This window comes from Rissa tridactyla, chromosome 2 (genome assembly GCF_028500815.1).
Source record: "Rissa tridactyla isolate bRisTri1 chromosome 2, bRisTri1.patW.cur.20221130, whole genome shotgun sequence".
Taxonomy (NCBI): Eukaryota; Metazoa; Chordata; class Aves; order Charadriiformes; family Laridae; genus Rissa; species Rissa tridactyla.
In genome coordinates this window covers 51314243-51338562 of record NC_071467.1, presented here as the reverse complement: position 1 = coordinate 51338562, position 24320 = coordinate 51314243, and the positions used below count along the sequence as shown (strand labels likewise).

Below are 24320 nucleotides of genomic sequence, written 5' to 3'. Positions count from 1 at the left end.
AACTCTTTACTGTGAGGGTGGTGAGGCACTGGAACAGGTTGCCCAGGGAAGTTGTGGACGCCCCATCCCTGGAAGTGTTCAAGGCCAGGCTGGATGGGGCTTTGAGCAGCCTGGTCTAGTGGGAGATGTCCCTGCCCATGGCAGGGGGGTTGGAACGAGGTGGTCTTTAAGGTCCCTTCCAACCCGAACCATTCTATGATTCTATGGTTAGTAGATTCTGCTAATGTTTAATGTCTTATGGTTTAGTTTTAGGTAGTCTTGCAAGAAGCAGGGAGTTGGACTCGATGATCTTTATGGGTCAACTTGAGATATTCTATGATTCTATAATGGCTGCTGAACACTCACTTTGTCAAGGCTGAGAAAAAATATTATTCCAAGTAGCTCCTCCATTAGACCATGCAGAGAATTCAGAACTGGGGGCAGGCAGGGAGGATGTAAGTTGAATCAAACCAATTTTGAAATACCGAGATCTTCCAAAAGTGGAAGTGCAGTCTACCCAAATCTGGATATGGGTGTCAACAGAGTAAGGAAGAATGTAGAAAGTGATGTGGTGACTTATACCTGTAAAGGTGCTCAAAACAGCAGGGATACTACTTATCTAATAATATTACAGGCATGTTTGCAATCACTGTGACATGTTTTGGGTCTCATTGCTGTAAAAAGTCAGTAGACATCTTGAAATGACAAAAAGTCCTCTAGAGATTTGGAGAATACATCTGGAGCTGATACCAGCTGATACCAGATCTGTTTATAACAGTTTAAAGTAGTTATGGTTGAGTATTATAAGCTTTAGTCCAGTTTGTGTTATCTTCTCCTCCAAAAGCTTTATTGAAGCAACTAGATAGCTTCATTAAAATTATTCACATGACAGTGAAATATATATGAAATGTTGGTAGTTTAATTGTGTTGGTATTTTCTTTTATTGCAGGATCAGTTCATCAGTGTGCTCATTAAAGATGGTCATGCAGTTTTCAGATACAAAGTTGGCTCTGAGCCTCCAAAAGAAATAGAAACCAATGCAACCGTGAATGATGGAACATACAAACAAGTATGTCATTTTAAACAATCAAGGGATTATTATTTGTAAAAATGCACATTAGCTGGCACTAAACATCCTGTTGTAGAGTTTAGTTGTGAAGTTTTCCTTTTGTGTCGAGGAGATCAGGCTGCTGGGGCTTAGTTTGGATACGTGAAAATTAATCTTTCTACTGTCATGCTTTCCTGTGAATATGGATAAGTTCAGTTTTAACAGAAAAACCACCAAAGAAAAAAAACTTTGACAGAGCAATGCTTCATTTAGAGAGAGCTGTGTACATTGCAATTACGATCATTAGCTTAATACTTAGATTAGTGTTTTTACCACCTAAGGATTTATTTCTTCAGGCCAGGCCGATCTTTACAGAGGTTACTCTGTTGTAGTCTTTTTGTTGTTGCTTGTCTACTTAGCTTCAGTCTGGCTGTTTTGTAGCGCTACCAGAGTGAAACTGGAAAGACATTGTTAAAAACCTTTGACTGCCATGTTGAGTCATTCTCCCTTTTCCCCTTATTACATCTTCATCTAAATAGTGTAGGTTGCAGGGTCTGCTGGAAGGAATCTTTATGCCCTACTGGGTCAAGTTACCTCCAGCCAGCTGACTGACCTAGTCTTTGTATCAGGCAGCAGCTCCTGAATCTTCAACTGCAAATAGAAAGCAATATCTGAATGTTAGGTGAGGTGTTTTTTTAGGGCAGTCTTCCTGAGGAAAATAAAACCTTCACCTTGTATTTGGATAGATGTCCTTAGGCCTTTGCTTTGGCTAAATGCCCGAATTTTTCAAATTACCCTTGAACTACGGCAGTTATTCTGGATTTAAGTCCCTAGTAAAAAAGAGAAGGGAAACCCACTCTCCCTCCCCAATATGTCCTGTTCTGTGCTTTCAATCTGCTAAATGATTTTTGTTTCTGCTGAGTGAAGTAATTCTCATTATTCACCTATTTCAGATTCATTTGGTGCTTGCCCGAAATAGGAATACTGTTCACGTCAGTTTTGGTATTGAAGCCAACATAAATGTCTTCCTTTTCACCAAGTACTATCTAGGTGGAATTCCACTTTCTCTACGGGAACGGTGAGTAACTATAAAAAGACTGTAATACACAGGCTTTGTGTGCAAACTCCATCTAAACTCTTTCCTTAGGCAATTTCTTTCACACTCTGCATTGGGTACCTTATGTGATAAGAAAATAACCAGTGTATAATACATTATCGTAATCTGTGACTTTTGGCTAATGGTGGGATCTTTGTTGGAGTGTATCCTGAAGATTGGGTTTGATCAGCATGAAGTATGTGCGTGCAAGAAAGATCGGTCTTGTTCTGTTTTTCTATTTCTTACATTGTCAGCATTTACAGGCTACTGTACTGGTGTGTGCTTTGAAATACCAGGCTACTGAACCCTTTTTCCTTCCACTCCCTGAAACCAGCTTTAATATATCCACACCTCCATTCCGGGGCTGCATGAAGAATGTGAAAAACCCTAACACTGCGTCTGTTATTTTTGACGAGACTGTTGGTGTCAGCAAGAAATGTTCAGGTGACTGGAAGGTAACTAACAAAGTTCCGTAAAAATTTCTGATGGAGTTCACAGAGTCTGGTTTGTTTATAAATCCTGGACTATTATGTTTTACTTAGGTTAAGAATTATTTTTGGTTACCATGTGATGATAATAAAAGAACCTGGGCTTAGTATGAAAATATGGAATAGAAGAGATTCCACCCCTACTGTGATAGCTTGCTCCAGCACATAATCCACCCTCTTAATTAATACTGCGTACAATTAAGAATACATATTTACCATGTAAACTTGGCTTCCAGTTGCTGTTATTGATTAGGCCGGAATACTACTCATGATCTTTCCTCTCACCAAGGTGCTTATGCTTCCTAATTAAATGATCTCTCACCACTTTTTTTGGAAAGAACTAAGCAGACTCTACTTACACCAAAGTCTCTGATTGTAAGGCTATTGATCCACTCATCTGATCGTTTTATGATTATTTTCTGTGCACCCTTGAGTTTTGCCACTTCTTTTTAAAATGGGACAATGTGACATTCCAGTGTTGGCTTAACCAATGGTGCATGGAGAGATGAAAACCACCCTTCTGCTTCTACTTGCTTCTACTTACCTGGTGCATGATCCCATTTGCCCTTTTTACTATGGCACTGTACTGAAACTTTGTGCTCATTTGCTTTCCCTTTGTGGCACCCAAACCTTTCACAGAGCAATTTCTTTGCAGGCCATTTCCCTATGCAGAGGATCTGACCTTCGTTCTCTGTCTGTATCTGTATAACTTCTCATGTATTAAGGCGTGTTTTGTTCAAAAAGGCACAGGTATATTGTGTCCTATGACTCACACGGTTTCAGTTATGTAGCTCAACTGCACAGCTCCGTACTTACGAACCATTCCTCCAGGTGGTCACTTTTGTGTCCCCAAATGTGAAAAGTTTCAAAGCCATCACGTCAACGCAAAGAATAGCTAGAGACGGAACAGCTTGTTATACCAGCAAGCCTCATCTCCCTTTAGAATTTCTCAGATCATAGTTACTGCTGGTGGAACCAGTTCAGTCGGTCTGTTCCATACTGAAATAATTGTACTTGCAGTTTGCCTTGTGCGACTGGAGTCGGTCGCAATTGTGTTGAGTAGGGCAGTTGTTGTCCCATGTTGCCATTTCTTCTGATTAAAAGGAAAATCACTGAAAGCATTATTATCTCTCTTTCAGCTCATCAGATCTGCAGCTTTCTCCAAGAAGGGAACACTGAGCCTGAGTGCGGCGGGTTTCCCATTTCCCAAGGATTTCCAAGTTGGCTTTGGCTTTCAGACCATGGCATCGACTGGAACACTTTTAAATTACAATCTATGGGTATGAAACATGTTCAACTTAGAATATGTGATTGGTTTTGTTTCTGGATCAGCCATGTCTCTTTGTGACTGTCAGTTCGGCGTCAGTTTGTGTCATAAATCTCATGTAAATTCCTGTATTTTAAGGCAAGAAATGGCTATTATAATCATCTTTTGAGCATGGCATCTTGCATGTCATAGGCCAGAGAAACTCATCCTGGCAATTTCCTCACTCAGCCAATAAGTAGTTTGACAAGTAACTGAGCTTTGAACTTGAGCCTTCTGCAGAGTAGCTCATGCATGGGAACACCACCATCCCAGTAAGGTAACTGTTGCCTAATACAGTTGTCTGGAAATTTTCTCAGGAAAAACTGGCATTCTGCCCACACGTAAATGTTACCATGATCAAATATGCAGAGAAAAGGGGTTGATTTTGGCTGTGTTCCCTCGGGAAGCAGGGAGGTTCAAGCAGAACCCCATTCTTGCTGGCTGGAGGAGTTAAGATGTGAGTGCGCACCAGGCATTTGAGATGCGGAGAACTGAATCCTTTGCTTTTTTTGTAAAAATAATTTAAACCAGTATTTTAAATGACTGTTTGGTATTCAGAGTGAAGAGGTATTTAAAAACAGGAACTTATGCTAATTGTGCAGAACTGGGTGTAATATCTGGTACTAGATGACTGAGAAATGCACTTTTAGTGTAAGAAAATTTCTTTCCCACAAGAGACCACTGAGAACTGTATTAATGGCAATATCAAGGAGAACTAAAGGCACTTGCATTTACATGACCATTTTGTGGGATTCTTTTATAGCCTAATATTCTTACCATCTTTCTGAGACCTGGCTTTGTAAGTGCAAAGATGGGAGAGACGGAAATCGAACTGAAAAAGAAATATGAAGATGGGTCAATACATTATGTGACTGTAATAAAAACAGACAACACGTGAGTCCAGTTCTTTATCTGATTCTTTTATGTTGTGGTTGGAGAAAGAAGATTAAAATTTTGTTTGACTTGTTCTTTGTGTACACAGCTAAAAATGGCCTCTGCTAGCAAAGCGTGCTGAAATAATGAAGCAAAAGATTTTTGGTCTATAAACGTGCACATTGGTACCTGTGGTGTGTCAGCTGTACATCACTATGCGTGTCTTTAATAGATTGTGTGAGTTTTGATTGCTTGTCAAGCTGGAGCCTTGGAGCTCTTCCCTGTCCCATAGCCTTTATATATGTCACTGCAAGTTATAAATTGTATCTAACACAGGTGGTTAAAGGCACAGGGAAGAAGCTAATATTGTGTCTGTTTTTTCAGTAATGATCTGTTATGTAGATATCAGAAGAGAAAATTTACTGAAAAGCTCCTAAATCATATTGGTTTGTGTGGAACGCATAAAATGACATAAGTGTTAGTTAAAGTGGAAAGTTTTGAATGATTGGCTGTAGCTTTGGGTAATTATAACTTAATATTATCTGTACTAGCTGTGGCTAACATGTCAAGTGCCCCATTTTGACACAAAGGTTGAAATCCTGTCCCATAGTTGTCAATGAGAGTTTTTTCATTAATTTCAGTTGGACCAGGATTTCGCTGTAGGACTGAAGTACTAGCTTCAACTCGTGCTCAATATCTACTATGGAAAAGCAGAGCAGTTTCATAGCAGTCAATGAGCACATACTGAAAAAATCACAGAAGTAAGCTAATTAAGCTCTAGCATAATTACAATGTAACAAGAAAACACATCTGTCAAAGGGTTCTTTTTTAATATATATATATTTAATTTAGGTTCATAACTAACTCTTTCTTTAGATTTTGTGCTTTTATTCACTTTGTTTCAGACTACATCTGCTGGTTGATGATGACTCAACATCAAACTCAGTTGAGCCTCTAACCGCACGGGCATTAATCGAACCTATAACATTTGGTGGAGATGATTTTGAAGGTTGCATCTCAAACATCTTTATAAAAAGGTATCTGGCTTAGAAAGAATTTTGTTTCATGCATTTTGGCCTGTTTTCCTTCTTTAATCATATTAAAATCACTTTTTGCTAAATTGCTTTTCTTCTACATGTGTGAAGCCTTCACAAATGCATAACTTTGCTGCCCCCAAATATTTTTTCATTCAGGCACGTTATACATGGTATCAAGTTGTAATTAAATCTGCTGTTCAGATGCAATAGAATTTCACTCTTAATCATACCTTTTTAGCATGTTCAGTAGCCTTTTAATCAAAGGATGAACTCAACATAGTGAATTGAAAGTGTCCCAACAGGGCATCCAAAAAGATCTGCTAGGTTGTATCATTATAGCTACACAGGGAGCCAGGTAATGAAATGAGCAAAGCACATTCTGACAGAACCAAAACAGTTACACAAACAAATGAGAGCATATGTATAGAAATCAGGTGCCTGATTTATGTTGTCTCTTTTTTCACATGTGTTTGTCTGGTTATTAGAGACGTCTTACAGGCAAAATTTAGGAGAAAAATTATGCATAAATATGTTGTTTAAAGAAAAGCATTCCTTGAGTCACAAGTGATGTCCCAGTGGGGCTTTGTTTTAGCTAACTTTTGATGATACATGTCTAGAGTTTAAGAAAATAGTGTATTTTGATTTGATTATCATCGAATCACAGAATGGTTTAGGTTGGAAGGACCTTTAAGGATCATCTAGTCCAACCCCCTAGACATATTTACTAGATCAGATTGCTGAAATTATATCTTCATTTAAAGCACTGCAAGACAATGAGGTAACCTGTACATTAACCTCCTGCTTTTAGTACAAAAATAGATGGAGAATTAACATTGTAGCTAGTTCGATCAAGTGAATGGAGAACTGGACCAGATTTGAAGAAGGACAGGTTCTGCTCCCAACTCTACCACTCTCCTCCTAAAAAAAACCCAAAAAACATGGGCGAGGAGCTTCATTACTTTTTCTATCTGTAAAGTGTTTTGTAATTTACTGATTAGCAATGTTGTGTACAACTTACAAAATGATAGTATTACTTTATATGATTCTGTACGCACATAAGAAATTGGTTTTGACAGCCTTTCTGATAATTTCTCTGTAACACTAAAGATAAATATTAAGTTGTGATGGGCTTTACTGCTTGACAAGTCTCATTAGAACATCTTATTTAAGGAGAGAGTGAATCCTTGAGTTAGCAGGACTTGATGTTGCCATTTTTTCTTGATCTGCCACTGGTTATGCATAATTAACCAGCAAAGCCTTGTAGTCTGATCCAGAAATCTTACTCAATCAAGGCTGCTCTCATTTTTTCTCCTTTTTTCAATGGAAATATTTGTTTGGGTTTTTTTTAAATAGATAGCTTTTAGCAAAAAACCACTTTGCTTAGAAGAGATGAGAACAACACATCCCAGGTTTTTCCATAGCCAAAAACAAATAGTCAGGACCACCACAAGTATGAATACTTTTTACGGCATTTTGAACCTACATTTTTCATTGAAAAATAAAAATTGGTACTTTCAACATCAGGTCACTGGGAAATCTATTTTGTACAGAACAGTTTTACAATATGTTGCTGATTACGCTAAAGGAAAGGAATGCTGTGTCACAGCACTTACTGCTTTCATCACTCTAGGGCAGGTCAGCTCCCTGAGGTTCAAAATCTCGTTAATTATACTTCAAAGAATGGTGTGTCCCTTGGAGCTTGCCGCAAATACGAGAACCTTGAACCACTGCTGCTGAAAGAATTTAAAAACCCTCTCAAGTTTAAGATGCTTAAGGTATGCTTGTTTTTACTGTTGTCTTCGCTCCATATTGACGCCAAGGGTTTGTCTGCACAGCCATGGCTTCTAGAACTGAGATTCAGATGTTATTATTTTCCTTCCATCTCATATCTGAAGCAAGTTCTTTCTGTGTTGAACCTCCACACTAAACCCATACCTGTCCAGAACGACAACAGCTTCTCTGTCAGTTGGAGAAGGCTGTTGACTGCCCCAGATGGGAACTCTTAAATGTGTAGATTGAAGTGTTGTTTTTTCATGTTCACGCATAGTAAATGTTTCAATTCGATCTTACAGGTACAGAACGAAAAATACCCTGATTATTTGAAAGCCACTAATGTGCAAAACACAAAAAAACACACTTTGCCAACTCAGTTATATGTCAGCAGTGAAGCATATCTTCTTGGAAACACCCCCAAGAGTTTCATATCTTACACATTTTCTCCACCGTCATCTACAGACAGGTAATACAGATATTTTCTGTTCTCCTCCTAATACTCGAATTGTCAAAACTGCTTGAATCTTTGGGTGCTAAGAGTTAGGATTTTCTTCTTGCTTATGTCTTGGGGCGTAAGACGAGAGTGGTTCTAAAGGTTCATGCATTTTTTTTTCATTGCTAACATTTACCCAAACTGAGTAGGTTGACTTGGATGTAGTGGACAATTACAGTGCATATCATTGCCAAATCCTAAGCCTGAATATGTTGACTTTCATTCACTTTCAGAAATGCAGGCAATGTAGAACACTGCAATTCCACCCAAAAGCTATTCTGCATTTCACAAATGGAGTTTCACTGGCATTTTTCTGGAGAACAGAAAGAATACAACAACTAAGGAAACAGGCCTATATTTCAATATGCTTACTTTCCACTACAGGTTACATTTCTCTGTAGATGTACGGACTCGATCATCAAGAGGATTAATAGTTTTCATGGAGGAAAGGTCTGAGGCTTCTTATATGGCTCTTCATATTTCAAAAGGACGTTTTGTCTTTTCACTTGGCTCTGGAGGAAAACGAACCAAAATCAAAACCAGCACTAAATACAATGATGGGCAATGGCACACTGTAAGTACTATTGGAACAACAACCATGGTGACACCACAGCTAGCATTCAGCAGGCCCAGCCTATTGAATTTTTAATTTATTAGAAATCTGATTTTGGTCATCTGAAGTTAATTCCTATGCCTGAAAGTTCATGTGGTTGACACGCCTCTCTTGTAGGGACTGATGGTCCTAGCATGTTATTTTCAGTTTCAATATTTCAACAATACGGTGTTTAAGTTAAAGAAAAAAAAAATCTCCAGTGGCTTTCCTTGGCTTTGGGATTTCTCATTCTGTTATGTTTGCACCCTGCAAAGGTGGTCTTCAGCACAGATGGGAAGAACGTCCTCCTTGTTGTTGATGGTCTAAGGGCCCAGCATGGAAGATTAACAACAAATTCCGCCATCAGCATTAAGCCACCAATCTACGTAGGAGGGCTGCCATCACTGAAAAGAGAGGTAAATAATTGACGCATCCACCCCCCCACACTCCCCATGCTGCACTAATTACACGTGAAAGTGTTAATATGCAGGATTTCCGTGTTGAAAAGCTTTGGGGGTTTTTCCAAGCACTGACTGAGCACCATCTGTGGTGTTTGCAGTTGTTCATTAAAGACCTTTTTCCTCACCTGTTCACACAGCTCTCAGCTGGGCACATATTTTCAACGTTTGTTGCTGGGACACTGATGACAACCATGTACTGTTTTCCTCTCTATTCTTTAAAAAATAGAAAAGCCCAAAGTCACATTTATAATTCCAGGAATACCCTCTTCCCACAGAATATTTACCTCAGTGGACTAAGCGATAATCTATAGAGAAGCAAAGAAATCCTTCTCATTAAGGAATTATGAATGTAGAAGTGGATTTAATCTGAAATATGTGTGGTTCCTCTTACTTCAAAAATTGGACAATTAATGATGCAGGGCCTTTTATAAAATCAGATTTAAATAAAGAGCCTCTTAGAAGAGAAGGGTGTATTTGAGACTTCACAACTCCTGTTGCATTGTCTTTTTGACACATCATTGGGAAGTTTCTGTTCTGCAAGCAGGAGTTATGTTAACTCAAAATCAACTGTTACTTTCATGTTTTAAGCTCTTTTTTAAAATTCTGGAATACCTTTTCACTGCATCAGAGATGGGTTTTAGGTGACTTTAGTGCCAGTTGGCTTTCTACAGTCCAACAATACAAAAGAACTAATGGGTATTCTTACTAAAAATTGCCATCATGCTTGAGTATTCATATTTTGAAATATGCTTTCAGAATATACCAATGAAAAGTTTCAAGGGTTGCCTGAGGAATTTTAAGATGAATGGAAAAGTCATGAATGCACCTCAGCAAAAAAATGGTGTACTTCCATGTCTGGATGTTCCCATGGAGACGGGGATTTATTTCTTTAACGAAGGAGGATATATCACCATAGGTAAGCTGTGTAGAGATTATAGTATATGGAATTACGTCTTAAATGTGTTTGCGTCTATGTGTAAGGTTTTATTTACTTGATTTACTAAATTAATTATGTGGTTTTCCAATTTTCTCCTCCTTTGATCATTCCTCAACCCACTGTTTAATTCTCCACAGGTAATTTGCTGATGGGCTTGGATTTCTGGATTGTATTTAGCATCCGACCGAGGAGTTCAAGTGGTATACTGCTCCATGCTGGAAGCAAGCAAGACAACTACTTGACTATTTACATGGAAGGAGGAAAGGTAAGTACAGGCTGTGTTTCCATTTCAGCTGCGTTGCCCTCGTACAGCAGGGGGAATTCTGACCTTGAACTCTGGACTTATGTGTTGCAACATTTGTCTACAGGTTAAACAACTTCCTCAGAGTTGTTTAAAACCATCGCATGGAAATTTGAGCATTTAATCTGTCTCTATGCCTACATTAGCAGCTTCCATTGTGTGCACACTAGCTTGCACATGCTTTTTTCACAGTGGTCAGCAGTGGGGCACAGTCTAAATTTTCTCAAGCTTTTGAGCCTTTGCAAAAACCCACTGGGGTTTTGTCCAGAGGCTACAGAACTCCATGGCTTATTCCCGCTCTTAGGTCAGTCATCACGTGGCTGTACTGATGCAGTTCCGTAACCACGTCCGTTACAGAACTTGAGCAGTCTTGCTTTGTGTTAGTTAGCATCTTCTCCTCTAGTTGATGGTGTGTCATGGTGGTGATTATTATCACTGTTGCTTTTTCATAACGTAACAGCTTCAGAACTTGAGTCTTGGACTTTCTACTTCATTTAGAAAGATGTCAGTGGTCCGCAGAACCTGCTGTCTGATGGCACAGTTTAAACCAGCATGAGTCTACCTAACTTCAGAAAGCTCAGCTTTGCTCTTCTCTTCCCAGATTAGGGAACTTGGTTTTATTATTTATCTTTTTGTCGTCAGTTAGATTTCCAGATCACTGATCTGGCTCAAGACACAACTAGCACATGGAAGCAGGGGCCTCAACAGCTGGGGACCCCTTAAGGGCAAGACTGACCACTTCTTTCAGCAGTAACTTAGATTAATGATGGCTGTCAGTGTGGACAGGGTGCCACAGGAAGGAATAAAAGGTGAATGGGACACCATCAATCCACCTGATAGGAAGTGTATCAGCATATCAGTTACCTGACCATTACCAAGTCTGTTGTAACCATCACACCAAAAGAGTTTGAAAGGAAGATGTTGAAAAAAATTAATGCACTCACAAGGAATGAGAAGCAAGATGTGAGAAAGGACAAGCAGGTGCTTGTTCAAAATGTCATTATAAATAATCAGGCTCCAAGCTTCATGAGTGAATTATGAGTAGTCCAAAATTGTGCAAAAGGCCAGAAAAATATATTGCAGAGGTTCTCTCCAGAGATGCCAAGCATGTAGATGACTGCTTTGGGAAAGGAAAGGAAGGCCTAGTAGGAAAGACCTTGTCTCAGAGAGATTACGTCAAAAGAATTAAAATAATTTTGTAAGATTGTGAGGGAGAGACAAAGGTATGTATTTATGCTTGTAAAATCTATTAGGGAAATTTACTTTCCTCTTGGAGAGGGTAATTTCTGAAATATGTATACAATGACTGTGACTCTTAAAACTAGGTGAAACCCAGCCATCACAAGATGAGTAAATTACTTAAAGTACTGTATTTTTCTGTTGGTCTTTTCTTTGCCACAGTAACTTAAAAGATAACTTTTTTACAGGTCATTGCTGCTGGAAATAGTGGTGCTGGAGAATTCCAGACATCAGTCACACCTGAGCAACCTCTGTCTGATGGACAGTGGCACACTATTGCAGGTACGCTGTATCATACCAGTTCTTCTCAAACTCTGAAAGGACAGAGCACTGCAGCTCCAGATTTTTATTAATCATTTCACTTCTGCTTATTCTGAGAATACTCTTTAGAACAATGTAAGTGTCTTGTGTTAATTCAAGGTTTTACATAAGAAGGATTTTGGGGCTCTATTAGCCACAGAGTACTTAGATGTGTCAATCTGACTTTGAATTAAAATAAAATCTATTTTTCCTATGAGTTAAATTTCAAGACAGATGCTATTTAAAAATAGTGCCATATCTAGTTGATTCTTTAATAGGGTTGAGAAGGAGTACTTATTTACCTGCTTCTTCGCAGTCTCTCAGAAGGACAACACGGTGCAGCTAGAGGTGGGCACACAGAGTAACTATACCACTGGACTTCCGCCCTCTCCTCCCAGACAGGTGCATCAGCCACTCTACTTTGGCAAAATTCCAGGTAATATTATTGCTGCTTATTTTTTCATATATCTACGTGGCTTTTTTTCCTTTCCAAAACAAAAGTCCTATTCATGCATGTAGTTTTATATCATTTCCCCTCTTTTGAAAGCCTTGCAGTAATTAATGGTCTTTAAAATCATTCTCTTTTTATTAATTTGATCTTTCTACCTCGTTTTTTTGTAGCAAATTTGGACACACAGTGGCATCCAGTTAAAGACCCATTTTTTGGCTGTCTTCGGAATATTAGCATCAATGACAAACATGTCTCCACCAGGAGAATTTCAGAGGTTCACGGTGTAGTGAGTTTGCACGGGTGCCCGACAAAGTAACTTTGCTGTTACGGTACTTGTACACACAGCAGGTTGGGTCTGCTGAAGTACTGTGTGAATTCATGCAACCTGGGCTCCCCTTTTGCTGATCCCCGTGTCCCTGACATCAGGCTGGTTATTCAGAACAGCTGGCGAGCAGATGCATCCCCTGGGTGTGGACTGCGCCAAAGCAAATTAAAAGTATTCGCTTTGAGAAACCCCCTTTTAAATGTTATTGATTTCCAAGGTAATCCATTGTGCCTTTTGAAATATATGCAGAAAATATAATTGTATATACCTTGCTGGGCCAAATTCTGCTCTCACCCACAACAGCAAAGACTTGAGTAACTCCAGTGTCTTAATTTTGGAAATTTGCCTTAATGCTGGTCATCTTGAGAGCAAATTTGATCCACTAATATAAAGAATTTTATAAAAATATAAATCTCTTTGGACTGATGTTTATACAGAAATGTACATTAATGTTAAAAGTAATAATAATAATATAAATGGAGTTTGAAGCACTTTAAGGAGTGAAACTTTGGGAGTTTGTTACAATGCTAGGAATTCTGGGGCCAAATAAATGCAGTATGTTCTTAAAACCATCCATTTTCTTGTTTGGTTATTTTAACCTGGTGTTTCTTTTATGTGCTTTTTACAGGCTGCTGAATCCTCCTTGCTTTATGCAAATATTTCTGTAGCTTTAAGAAGCTGATTTGCCCGAATAAGCAGGAGTCCATCATCTCTGCTTATTAGAATTTGGTTATATAAAAACCTCAGAAAGAGAGTAATTTTTCTTGTAATCTTCAGAGACAGAAAGTCTCCTCCATAGGCTTTTTTTTTTTCCTTTTTTTGGGGGGGATGAAATTAAGACAAGTTATATTAGGAACAGCAGTTGCACCTGCTACAGTTATGTAGCATGAATTGCAGGACTAAAACAGCAGAACTGTTTTCTTTGACATTCAAGTCTTTACCTGACCATGAGCCACGGTGGAGGTCAGGGGACCTGATTTGCTTTATTCTGCTGAGTACAGGGCGGGACTGAATAGCCCTGGCATGGCTGCTTCTTACACTACCATTCAGAGGCAGCATTTTCTCTTTTTTTTTTTCTTTTTTTTTCAGTTCCCTGATGCCAACCCTCTTTTGCAGAATTAAAACATTTTCTAAGGCTGGTCCTAGGCAGGAGTAGACAGTGGTACAAACAAACCCTCCTTCCCACTTAATGCAATGTTTGCTCCCACCTTCCGCCGCCTTCTTGCTCAAGGTGCAGCAGCGTGTCCTCAGTGTGTTTGGAATGAGGTGCTAGCTGGATTAATAGAAGAAGATGCCAGACCAATAGCCCTTTTGGCTTTGGTCATTAATCCCTTACCAAAATTTTGCAGCTTTGCAGGTCCTTTGCAGCTTTCCAGAGTGGCAGAAGCTGTTCACACCAAATCTTGTGTTGCTTTTTCTTTTATGGCAACTTTGTTCCAGGCAAATGTATGCACATGCAGAGGTTTCTCTGCTATAGAGCTAGTTTTAGAGGGAATGGGATGTGGTAAAAGCATGAGGGGGTTGAGGCTTCTGAAGGAGCGGAGGGTTGGCATGTAGTGGCAGAGCCCTCTCTGGAGATGCTCTGCAGAAACAGCTTCTCCTGCGTGGCTGCCTGCCATGTGGGACAGAAACACCCATCAGCCTAGAGGTGATGGCGTTCCAAAATCATCTTTTCAGACAGCAACAACTGAGCCCTTTCTACGCGTAAAGCCCCCCTGCCTTTGAAGTAGATTGTCAAATATTCAGGTGACCAAAACTGTGGAAATACTCAATTGATTTACTGGCCTTGGTTGGCATTGAAAATTTCCAGAAGGAGAAATGAAGAACAATTAAACTTTATCAAGTAACATTTCATATCTCATGCCCACCAGACTGCTCCCTGAAGCAGATTTTCCCTAGTCACAAAAAACTCTTTTCCTTCTTCCCTTCCCCCCTCAGAAAAAGCAATTATGGCAAAGATTTTTGCATCACAACCTGGAGCCGGTCCTGGATTTCAATTCCCTTCCATCTGATTTTACTTATCAGAAATAGTTTTAATGCTGACAAGAAGAAATGAAAAATGTATAAAGACTTGTGTAAATGTAAGTTATAATGACTAGCAAGTATTAATTCCAGTGCAATCCCAATGCATAACAAAAAAGTAGAAAAGTCTCTCTGGTTTTAAGGTTCTTGGTAGTTGTTTTTTACCCCTCAATTTCTTCAGTTGTATTGCTTCCACGGAGTCAGGATGTCACACATTGTTGGGACAATCAATAATAGCCAACTAGGGTTTCAGGTTTTGTTCTTTAACATAGATAAATCTATACCAGGTTGATGAACAATTAGTAAAAAGTTTTTTGCTCTTGAGGAGCCAGTGGATAATCTTTACATAAAGAAATAAGTTGTCCTGTTTAGATTAGTCTGATGAAGAATTCTTATTATTGAAGAAATCCACATAGTCACTGAACTGTATTTCATGCATTGTTTGTTCTGTGCTTAGAATATTCTGAATTTTCTCACCTGGGAAACAACTTCTGGAAAGCAAGAGCCTGAATTTTCAAGTATTTCAAGTCATGAATGGTAGACACAATTTCAATTGTAAAGATTCCTTCTCTTCAGGTTCACCGGGAAAGATCTTTGTTAAAGTCAAAATAAACAATTCCCCCCAATACATTTTATAGCAGACCAGAAGTGACTAAATCTCGTAGTAAGATGAAATGTTATGAGAATAAATAGCAATGTAAGCCTTGGGTAAACACTGTGTCGTGGGGTTTTTTTTATTCTTATAAGTAGTAGTTCCAAGTCTTTCATCATCTGAGTGTTGCCATTTGACAGTAACTTCCATGGATTATTTACCTTCTTTGGCTATAGCATTTCATGTGGACCCCCAAATCTATCAATTCCTGTGTTAGAAGTAAATAATTCCCACAGGAAAGGGATAATGTAATTTTTTTATTGTCTAGTCATCTTTACTATTTGCTATTTAAGCCTTTAAGTAATACTAATATTTTCAATTATAAAAAACTCTCAATTCCAGTCATCCTTTCGGAGCCTGCATTATTACTTATTGCTCGTGTTGAAGGGTGCAAAGGTATTACAGCTTGCATTTTCCTTCATTGACCTTAAAATTTGAAGTAATAACCAAAGAAATGCATATGTTAATGTCTGCTGGCAAGATTTAGCTATATGGTTTGTACCTCTTAAAATTGAAGCTCCTAAGGAAAGTTTTGGAAAGTTTAATGAAAAAGGATCAAATATAGTGTTCAATACACTGAGAGTGCATGTCTAAAACAACCACGCTCTTTAACAGCATGTTTAGATTGCCATAACAGCTCATTTGAATCCCAAATCAATTACATAAGGAGAGCAGATTTGCTCTCCAGACTAAACCACAAATCTCTCTCTTTGAGTATCCATATAAGTATCAAGGGCAGAAGGTTCTCCTCCAGTTAATTTGGATTAGATTTAATAGGATCATCTTATCTGAGGTGGACGATACCAAGGTCTGTAAGTTCCCATTTATTATAACTACAAAACACAGCCCGATTAATGGGAGATGAAAGACAGTTAGGAAGCTTAACACTGAGAATTGCAGGCAAATAAAATGAAATAGATCACAGGGCACCGCAGAAGGAAATATATATTCACAGTAGAAAAAAGCATATCTATACAAGGAAAACATTATTCCTTCTCACTGCTTATAAATGATACTGTAACTTAAGTTTCTAATAACAAAAGCTTCCAATTAAAACTTCTTAACGGTCTTCTCGTATCTAAGCTTGAAGGTCTGTGCTTTTGTTACGGTGGAGCTTTCACGTAAAACACGGAGCCATTGACCTTTTGCTCCATTGGCAGCAAAATGAATTGGGCGAGTTAACTTTCTCCAGGTTTGTAACCACTTCTTTGGAGTCACCTGTGAGCCATCTCATTTTAGCTCTCCTTTCTGCAAGTAGCTTTGCCTCTTCTGGAGTCCTCTGTGAATTATTTGGGGTTTTTTCTCCCCTCTGCTTCCTTTCTGCCCCTCGTAAAATAGCCTGGAAAATGTGGTCTTACTGAAATGCTACAAATGCATTATGGCTTTGTAACGAACTCTTGCCATGCTTTTTGCCTCTTACCATTCTCTTTGTGGTTTCCTCATTTAAAAAACCTCCTGCATCTTTCTCTAATGATGTAAAAAAATTTAGGGCACAATGGCCCAGTCTTCTGTAAATCTGTCTGTATTTTCTAAAAATACATTAAATGGATGTCCCTGGCAAAAGGAACTACTTTACATTAAAGGGGATAGTGCCATAATACAATGTTATAGCTTCCTGAGGGCATTAAGACTGCAAAGCATAAGCATAAACTTCCTTTGTGCAGCTGGCCCAGACATCTCAAAACTGTAAGAGGCTGGTCATTGCCAGAGCTGCAATGAAGCATTCTCTGAGTATAAAGAATTGCACGCAAAATAACCAATGAGTCTTTATGTTCTCTCTGTCAATTTTGGGGATCCTCTGTAGCAATGAAACCAAACTATGACCTGTTGTTCATACCGTACTGTGTCTCCCGGTTGGCAGCTGATAGCATTCAAAATATATAAGATTTTTTTTAAACACGGTTCTATCATTACTTTGCACCTCAGCCAGTTACTCTGTTTCCTACAGGTTGTTCTGAATGTAAAGCATATGTGAAATGTTCCATGAGATGCATTTGCATTGTTAAGATGTCACCCGCTCATTGATAAAGATTGAGCGCTGCTGCGTTATTACACAGAATAAAAAGACAGATAGTTAACATCATGATCTTTTGTCTCTGTTCAGTTATATTTAAACTGGGAACAGCAACAGATTTCTCTGTTGTGCGGGAGCTCGTGTCTAAGATTCCTGTCACAGGAGGACTATGCACTGGTAAGAATGAATAATCACATTCATAGGAATGTCAGTAATGTATAAATTAATATGGAAAAGACTGTTAGAATTTCAATCCAGAAAGGATCGGTCAGACGTTTTTTGAAGCCTGAAGACATAACAAAGCAAATAATTTTAAAGGATACAGAAATAAATGGCTATGTGTCCAGCTCTTGCAGACACAGTTTTAATTAACAATGTGTTAATAACATAACAAGCTAAAATCTGTCAGCGTGAGATATTACTTAATAGAGGATTTATATTGTTAGGTAACAGCACCTGCCATAAACCTTACTTCTAGATCCTTCTTATTACTTTCTGATTAGAATTACTTTCTGGATGCTACAAACCTGGAGAATCAGTAATACACCCGGATATCAATTCCTCTGGCTAAGGCAAGGGTTTCAACTCATAAAATTTACCTGAGAACAAAGTGTCAAATCAGTAATAAAGTTCTAACTTTCCCTTTGCTGTACTGCGTTAAATCAAAGGTAAATGCCTACCCCTGGGGACAATAACCAAAGTAGCGAAGAAGCTAAAGGTACTCTGGGCAATTCTCCAAGGAAACGCATAGGCGTGATCCAAAGTTCAGTAGCTTAGTGGAAAGATCTAACCACTTCACAGGGCTGGCTCACACACCTTATTAAAACATGCAGAAAATCTTACCTACAGTTTATAAAAAATGCATTCTAAGATATTGCCAAGGTTAATAGCGAATTGTTATTGCAGATTAAATCTGTTTGTTATGTAATACCCTTTTCATACAAATACACATCAATGGAAACTTTACGCAAATGCAAAGGGTATTTGCATCAGCAATAGGGGTGGAAGCAGAGAGACCACGCAGATAAACCGTTCTGCCTGACGAGCGTCAGCAGTGAAGGCAGCGCCGGGGGAGTGGTCTCAGACCACCACCCATGAGCCAGCCAGCCTGAACATCCAACGCGCCCGGCCAGGCTCGGCCCTTGCCCACACTGCTTGAAATCGGAAGTAACTGCAGTCATCCCACTTAAAAAGAAAAAAAAAAAAAAAAGAAAGAAAAGAAAAACCCTTCTGGGAATTTCATCATCCCTGCACGCAGAAAAGTAGGACCAAATTTTGAACTGATAAGTTGTATTTAGTCAGATTCTTGTAACTTGATATTGCCATGCTAAAGGAAGGACATGTTCCCGCTGCTGAGCCACTTAAAGAGGACATGTGATCACTCAATCTATGTATATTGCATTTATCACAAAAGATAAAACGAATCAACATGATGTATATACTCAGAACAAATTTAATTCAAAACAGACACCACAAAGCCACTAATGATCATCAGTGTTATTGAGTTAAAATGGAATGAATAGGTTAAATCTTCCAAAGAGACACTGAATGCCATCAAACAGACTAGAGGCCAGGTGCATGATCGGTATAAACCAACATAGCTCCATTGTTCCTGGATTTGGGCTGACAGGAGAAAAGGATCTAGTTGTGTTTGTGTATCTTAATGTTTTTAAATGTTGGGAACACAATGTATATAGATCTTATGAAAAGGACTTTGCTACAAAGAGTTAAAATGAATGTTTCAATTCACTTCCTGTGAAAAAATACTGGGTTTTTTTATCAGTACAAAAAATTACCTCAAGGACAGATGTGAGCCTAGAAGATGGAGAGAAAGAACAAGACTTTATAGTTGAAGAAGGAAAGGTACCTAAGGAAAAGAAAGCCATAAGACTGCACTGAGAGGATTTACCCCTGCCAAGGGAAATGTCTGCGGGAGAGAAGCTGGTTAGCTTGACTGAACAATTTCAGGCTACGTGGTGGTGTCAAGGAGCCCAGCCACTGCTCCCTTCCGACCCCAGACTCAGAGCTTCTGGGCAGCTCCTGCCTCCTGGCATGGCACGGCATGGCATGGCATCCCGGGCATCCAAACTCTGCCAGCTGCCTGCACCCCTTCCCCGTCATTGCCCCGGGAGGGGAGCTGGGGGAACAGCTTCTGGCTGACCAGATTCTCAGCCTGTGAACTCACAAATCTCTCTCTGCATTGGGGAGTTCAGGAAAATGGTAGGCCAGGCCTAGCATATGACGGAAAGGAAAATAGCACGAAGCTGCCACTCCTGGCCCCTCTTCTTTTGCTCTCCGACCCTTTTCCTTTTGTTTGTTGTACTTAGTATAATGGAAGGGAACATCTGGACTCTAGTGACAGCAAACCAAATTTGCATGCATATAGCAGATAATTAAGCACGTGTCTATCTGCAGCTGCAAACAGCAATTAGTCATGAGACAGCTTTCCACGCCCCTTCCTGCCTATTCTTCTGTTCCCCTCAGAGGGCCCTCTCACACACGCATCTCTGAGAGGCACCGAGCGCTGGCCTCCTTTTTATTTGGGAAGAACAGTTGTACAGCTGAACTTAAACCCTTCCATACAACTTTGACTAGGATGAACATCCTCTGACACATCGATTTCTAGTAGAAACAGCTTTCTGCATAAGACATGATGCAAGTGACCCAAATCCGAACAGCCATGGCTCCATCCCAGCTTAGCTGGGGGCTATAAGCAGGTTTTGTTCTTAGTTCCTCCTCTCAGATGTGAGGAAACTGAGCTCTGGAGATTTGTTTCTGACTGATGATATTTTCTATGGCTGACCCTTGCCTCTCTGAAGTTGCCCAAGGCAAATACTGGCTTCTCTACTCCCTGCAGCCATAAAGAAGTTTACATTTGCCCTACAGTTTCCAACCCAGGCCTATGAAGGGCATATTATAAAACCTTATCATATCAAGTAAAGACATATATCCTATGCCTGCCTTTTCAGTTGTAGAGAGTTCCCTGGCAATGAAGCCATAGGTAGCATTTTGTCACCTAGGATAGGTGTCCTCATTTCTCCTGTAACAGAGTCAAATTTTGTAGACCGGTAAAACAGAAGTTGCTCAGGGCTGCAACCAAGAGACACAGTTTAGAGTTATTTACAAAGCACAACAAATTTCTAGTTTGGTGAAAACCAAAGACTGCGTTGCCTATTCCTAAATTTCAGCCTCTAGCATCGCATCTTTTAATTTATCTGTGTGCTGAAACGGAGTGCAGTAATAGGGCGGGCTTCAGCAAGGGCAGGTGCAAGTTGGAGAAGAAAGGGCTGGAGTGTGATCAAAGGGCCCACCATGCCTCGAGCAGGGATTAGACTCAATGGAACGGCTTCACAATCTGCACAGCAGTGATTACTGCATGTGGCCCTTTGCATTTGCTCATTGTAACCGAGCCGCCTGATCGAGGCTTCTGTTGAGGTAAAAGTTTCATATCTACATAATGATCTCTGCTGGAGAATTCCTGTGCGTGTTTGAAATAGGGTTCTTGGGTATAATGTGCAAAATTTTCATTGGATTTACTTGTATGTGTTAATAGTATGTAGGCATTCCCAGCAATAACAAATTCAAACAAATTGCAGAAAGCCTTTGCATCAAGTAGCTGCTTGCAAATATGACTGCAGCTTTCAGAAACTTACTAAGGCCCAGAGACCTGCTTGGAAACACAAGCTGGCTTTCCATATAGGTAAAATGAAGTCTCCTGTGTTTCAGTGGGGAATACTAATGCAGGTTTTTTGTGAATGTCCTGTAGCAGCAATGCACAAAACAACCCTGGCTGGCACCAACAAGCACTGTAACACCGTCACATGCACCTGCATTTGAGGCATAGCTGTGCTTATGGGAGCACATTCCAGCACCAAATTCTGACAAAAATGTTAAAGCTTTTACTATTAGGGAAGGTGAACTCATTATTTTTCATTTGGGACCCACAGAAAGTTAAAAAATATGTGGACCTACTTGATTTTAAGCAAACAGAATGGCTATACAGGCTTGTGTGCACATGGAACCAGCCAGTAGCACTGGTACTTGCTAGATAACACCTACCTGACTTTAGTAAAACCCACAGCATTTGTGGAGCTGTGTGGTTACTCATCTCACAGCTTCAGTTGTATAAAAACTGGGTGTCTACTCTAGGGTCTCCTTCTATAATCAATGGAGGGGGGTTAGTTATCCCCAAACAAAAACACACCCATACATCATCTTAAACATATGCCATAAGAGGATATGGCAGCAGCCAACTTAGCTTCAGGCTCCAAGCAAGAAACCTAATTCCCTGAAGATGGATGCAGCGCTTGATTACACTTTAGTCCTCTGGAATAATTAGATCGCCTTACAACCTAGCTATAGAAATACCATCGTGCAGTGTTGTCAGCAGGACTCAGCGAAGAAAGGAACAAGCCACAGGGAATTATCTCCTGCCGCCAATTACAGGGAAAAATTGCCATTATAAATGCTTTTGCCACTCGTCCTTTTCAGTATTGAGCTACCCAAACACAGCGTGGTTAGCTCCTGGCATCTCCATGTTACGATGCTGTGACTCATCATGATAATAAGACTCTGCTTGGATCCGTGACGCTGGATTCGCTGGCATTGCTTCACCTTCTTGTTTTTCAGTGTCTTGGTGCCACCACCGGAAGAAATCTCTGTTGAACTCATTGCCAGACACATTGGTGGGCTCACATATTTCTTCTTAGTTTCTGCCTTACACCAAGGAAACTAACATCTATGAACTATTTTGTGGATGCTTTGTATGATTTGAAGGTTGAGAAACAAAGAAGAAAACATAGGCTGAACCCCAAGTGAAAGGCAAATAAAATAAAGAGATGTGAAATAGAATGTGTATTTACATGTGCTTGTGTACTTATAAACCCCCTAAAAATAGGTAAGTGCAAGAGCTATTGAAATGAAAGGAATGGAAGGAAAAAGAGGGGAATGCTTGCTGGATGAATTGCCATAGAAAACAGCATTTGACAAAAATGCTAATGCGATGAAAAATGGGAAAGTGCATTGAGAAAATAAAAGATAGTTTCTCCTTGTGCTCCTTGTGCTACGTCTGGAAGAGGAACTCTGAAAAAATGGCCCGCAGTAAAAGCATAGCTTTTCTCACTGTATTATTCTGGTTATTGCCGTGTGTAACTCATAATGGCTAAAATTACGCAACTCAATTTAAGATGCTTGCCTGGTACATAGCTCTCAGCCTCCCAAAACGCTGTTGGTAGAACAATAAATAGTGAGTCAGTACAGAATAAGTCACCCGATATGTGGTTTTAAAAGGCACTGCGCTGTTTAAGGGCAGGAGTACTTTCAGAATACAAATACACTTTAAAAAAAGAGGAGGGTTATTAGATTTGTTATTCTGCTGTTACTTTAATAAAAATCTTGTTGCATGGTAAGATTTGTAAGTCACCTCTGTAGCTACCATTACATGCACACAGATTCTTTACTTTGCCATCTTCCTTTATCTGCAATGCAGCATTTCACTTGCACAGCAAACGCTGCCACTTCCCATAGTGGGAACTGATTCTGGTAATAACTGCTTGGAGGAATCTTTAATTCTCAAGAGTGTTCCCCAATTCACGTACCTCGATTAACAAGTGCCCAAATAGGAACAGTTTATAAACGACTTTGGACAGAGCATGCCATTTATTCCAAATAAATGGCCTACGTTTCCATAAGTGAGTGGAAGAATGGGAAAACTTAATGATAAGCAAAAAGAGAAATCATTTAATAGTTTAGAGAACAGGAACCTCAGTCAACTACATGCTGCTTATTTCATGAAGTACCAGGAGATAGCACATACATTCCTGGTTTTCCTTAATTTCATTATGTAACTGTCAGCTCAAAATCTAGTTGGTTAAGCACCAGCTTCCAGTCTCTTAAATTCTCTTTTAAATTGCCAGATACAGAAAATAATCTCACCAAATGGCAAACGTATATTTTTCATGTCCGCTTTATAGTTTTACACAACAAAATGCAAAGAATCTTCCATTCATATGAACTGACAGTCCATTCACATAAACTAATGTTTATGACTGTTGAACAAACTAAGGCAAAGAATAGAATGAAGATTACTTAAACACGTGGTTCTATTTAGCTGTTACCTCTAAATAATGCTGTAACCTGAGTGTATACAAATATACATCCTGTCTCAATACACCCTTAATAGAAGATGATCCCTTCACTTTAGTTTTATACAAACAGACACAATGACTTTTCTCACAAATTAAATGGTTGTCTAAATTAAATGGTACAATTATTTTCTTGAGTGAGCAGCAAAAGCGTTCAGACCAAAGCACAAGTTTCACAGATGAAAAGCTAGTATCCAGAAATAAAAACTTTGATATCTGGGGTAGCATCTGTCTCTCAATATGGTTTTTAGGCTTTTTTCTGTCTTATGATATGTGCTGCAGATCACACTGCTTCTTTTAAAAGCCAGTTGCCACGTCTGTGTGTGCAAGCCTCAGAGAAGAGTTTAGTAAAGAACAGAGCACTATGTTCCTGAAGACATGCTTAAACTCCCAAAACATAAGGAACTGAAATAATCAGGGACAAGGATATCAGTAGCTAACACGGTGTGTATGCAAGGGAAGCAGCTCACCATCTTTGTAGGCATATACACTGTTGACAGAGCTGCTCAAATGAACATATTCTGTGGGGTCTATTCCAGTTACACAAAGTCAAGATGCTTTAGTTTGAGGCAGTCGTAGACTACTGCATGCCTTGATGTAGCATAGCCACCAATGTTAATGCACAGAGTTATCGTGCGTTGCAACCCCATCGATAGGTAAGAGAACCAATGCATGGACAATTTAAGTGGCTTGTTGAAAGACACAGGTGAGACAACCTTTGCTCATCTATGAGTGACATACGGCTATCAGGTGGTAATGCTTTCTTAGACCTTGAAGTGGTACTCCCATC

At 39.4% G+C, this 24320-nt stretch overlaps 1 protein-coding gene across 3 annotated transcripts in view; it reads left to right on the top strand.

Moving 5' to 3' along the window:
* Positions 1 to 13687, top strand: part of LAMA3 (laminin subunit alpha 3) — a 125817-nt gene extending 112130 nt beyond the window's left edge. For all 3 annotated transcript variants that reach the window (XM_054190469.1, XM_054190468.1, XM_054190467.1), the window contains 15 exons: positions 929 to 1048; positions 1981 to 2105; positions 2458 to 2578; positions 3751 to 3891; positions 4681 to 4811; positions 5696 to 5827; positions 7458 to 7602; positions 7900 to 8066; positions 8478 to 8667; positions 8961 to 9101; positions 9903 to 10062; positions 10221 to 10348; positions 11812 to 11905; positions 12240 to 12359; positions 12545 to 13687. In XM_054190469.1, coding sequence (XP_054046444.1) covers positions 929 to 1048; positions 1981 to 2105; positions 2458 to 2578; positions 3751 to 3891; positions 4681 to 4811; positions 5696 to 5827; positions 7458 to 7602; positions 7900 to 8066; positions 8478 to 8667; positions 8961 to 9101; positions 9903 to 10062; positions 10221 to 10348; positions 11812 to 11905; positions 12240 to 12359; positions 12545 to 12690 — 2061 coding nt within the window. In that variant the 3' untranslated portion in view covers positions 12691 to 13687. The remainder of the gene's footprint in view (positions 1 to 928; positions 1049 to 1980; positions 2106 to 2457; positions 2579 to 3750; positions 3892 to 4680; positions 4812 to 5695; positions 5828 to 7457; positions 7603 to 7899; positions 8067 to 8477; positions 8668 to 8960; positions 9102 to 9902; positions 10063 to 10220; positions 10349 to 11811; positions 11906 to 12239; positions 12360 to 12544) is intronic.
* Positions 13688 to 24320: the final 10633 nt, after the last annotated feature.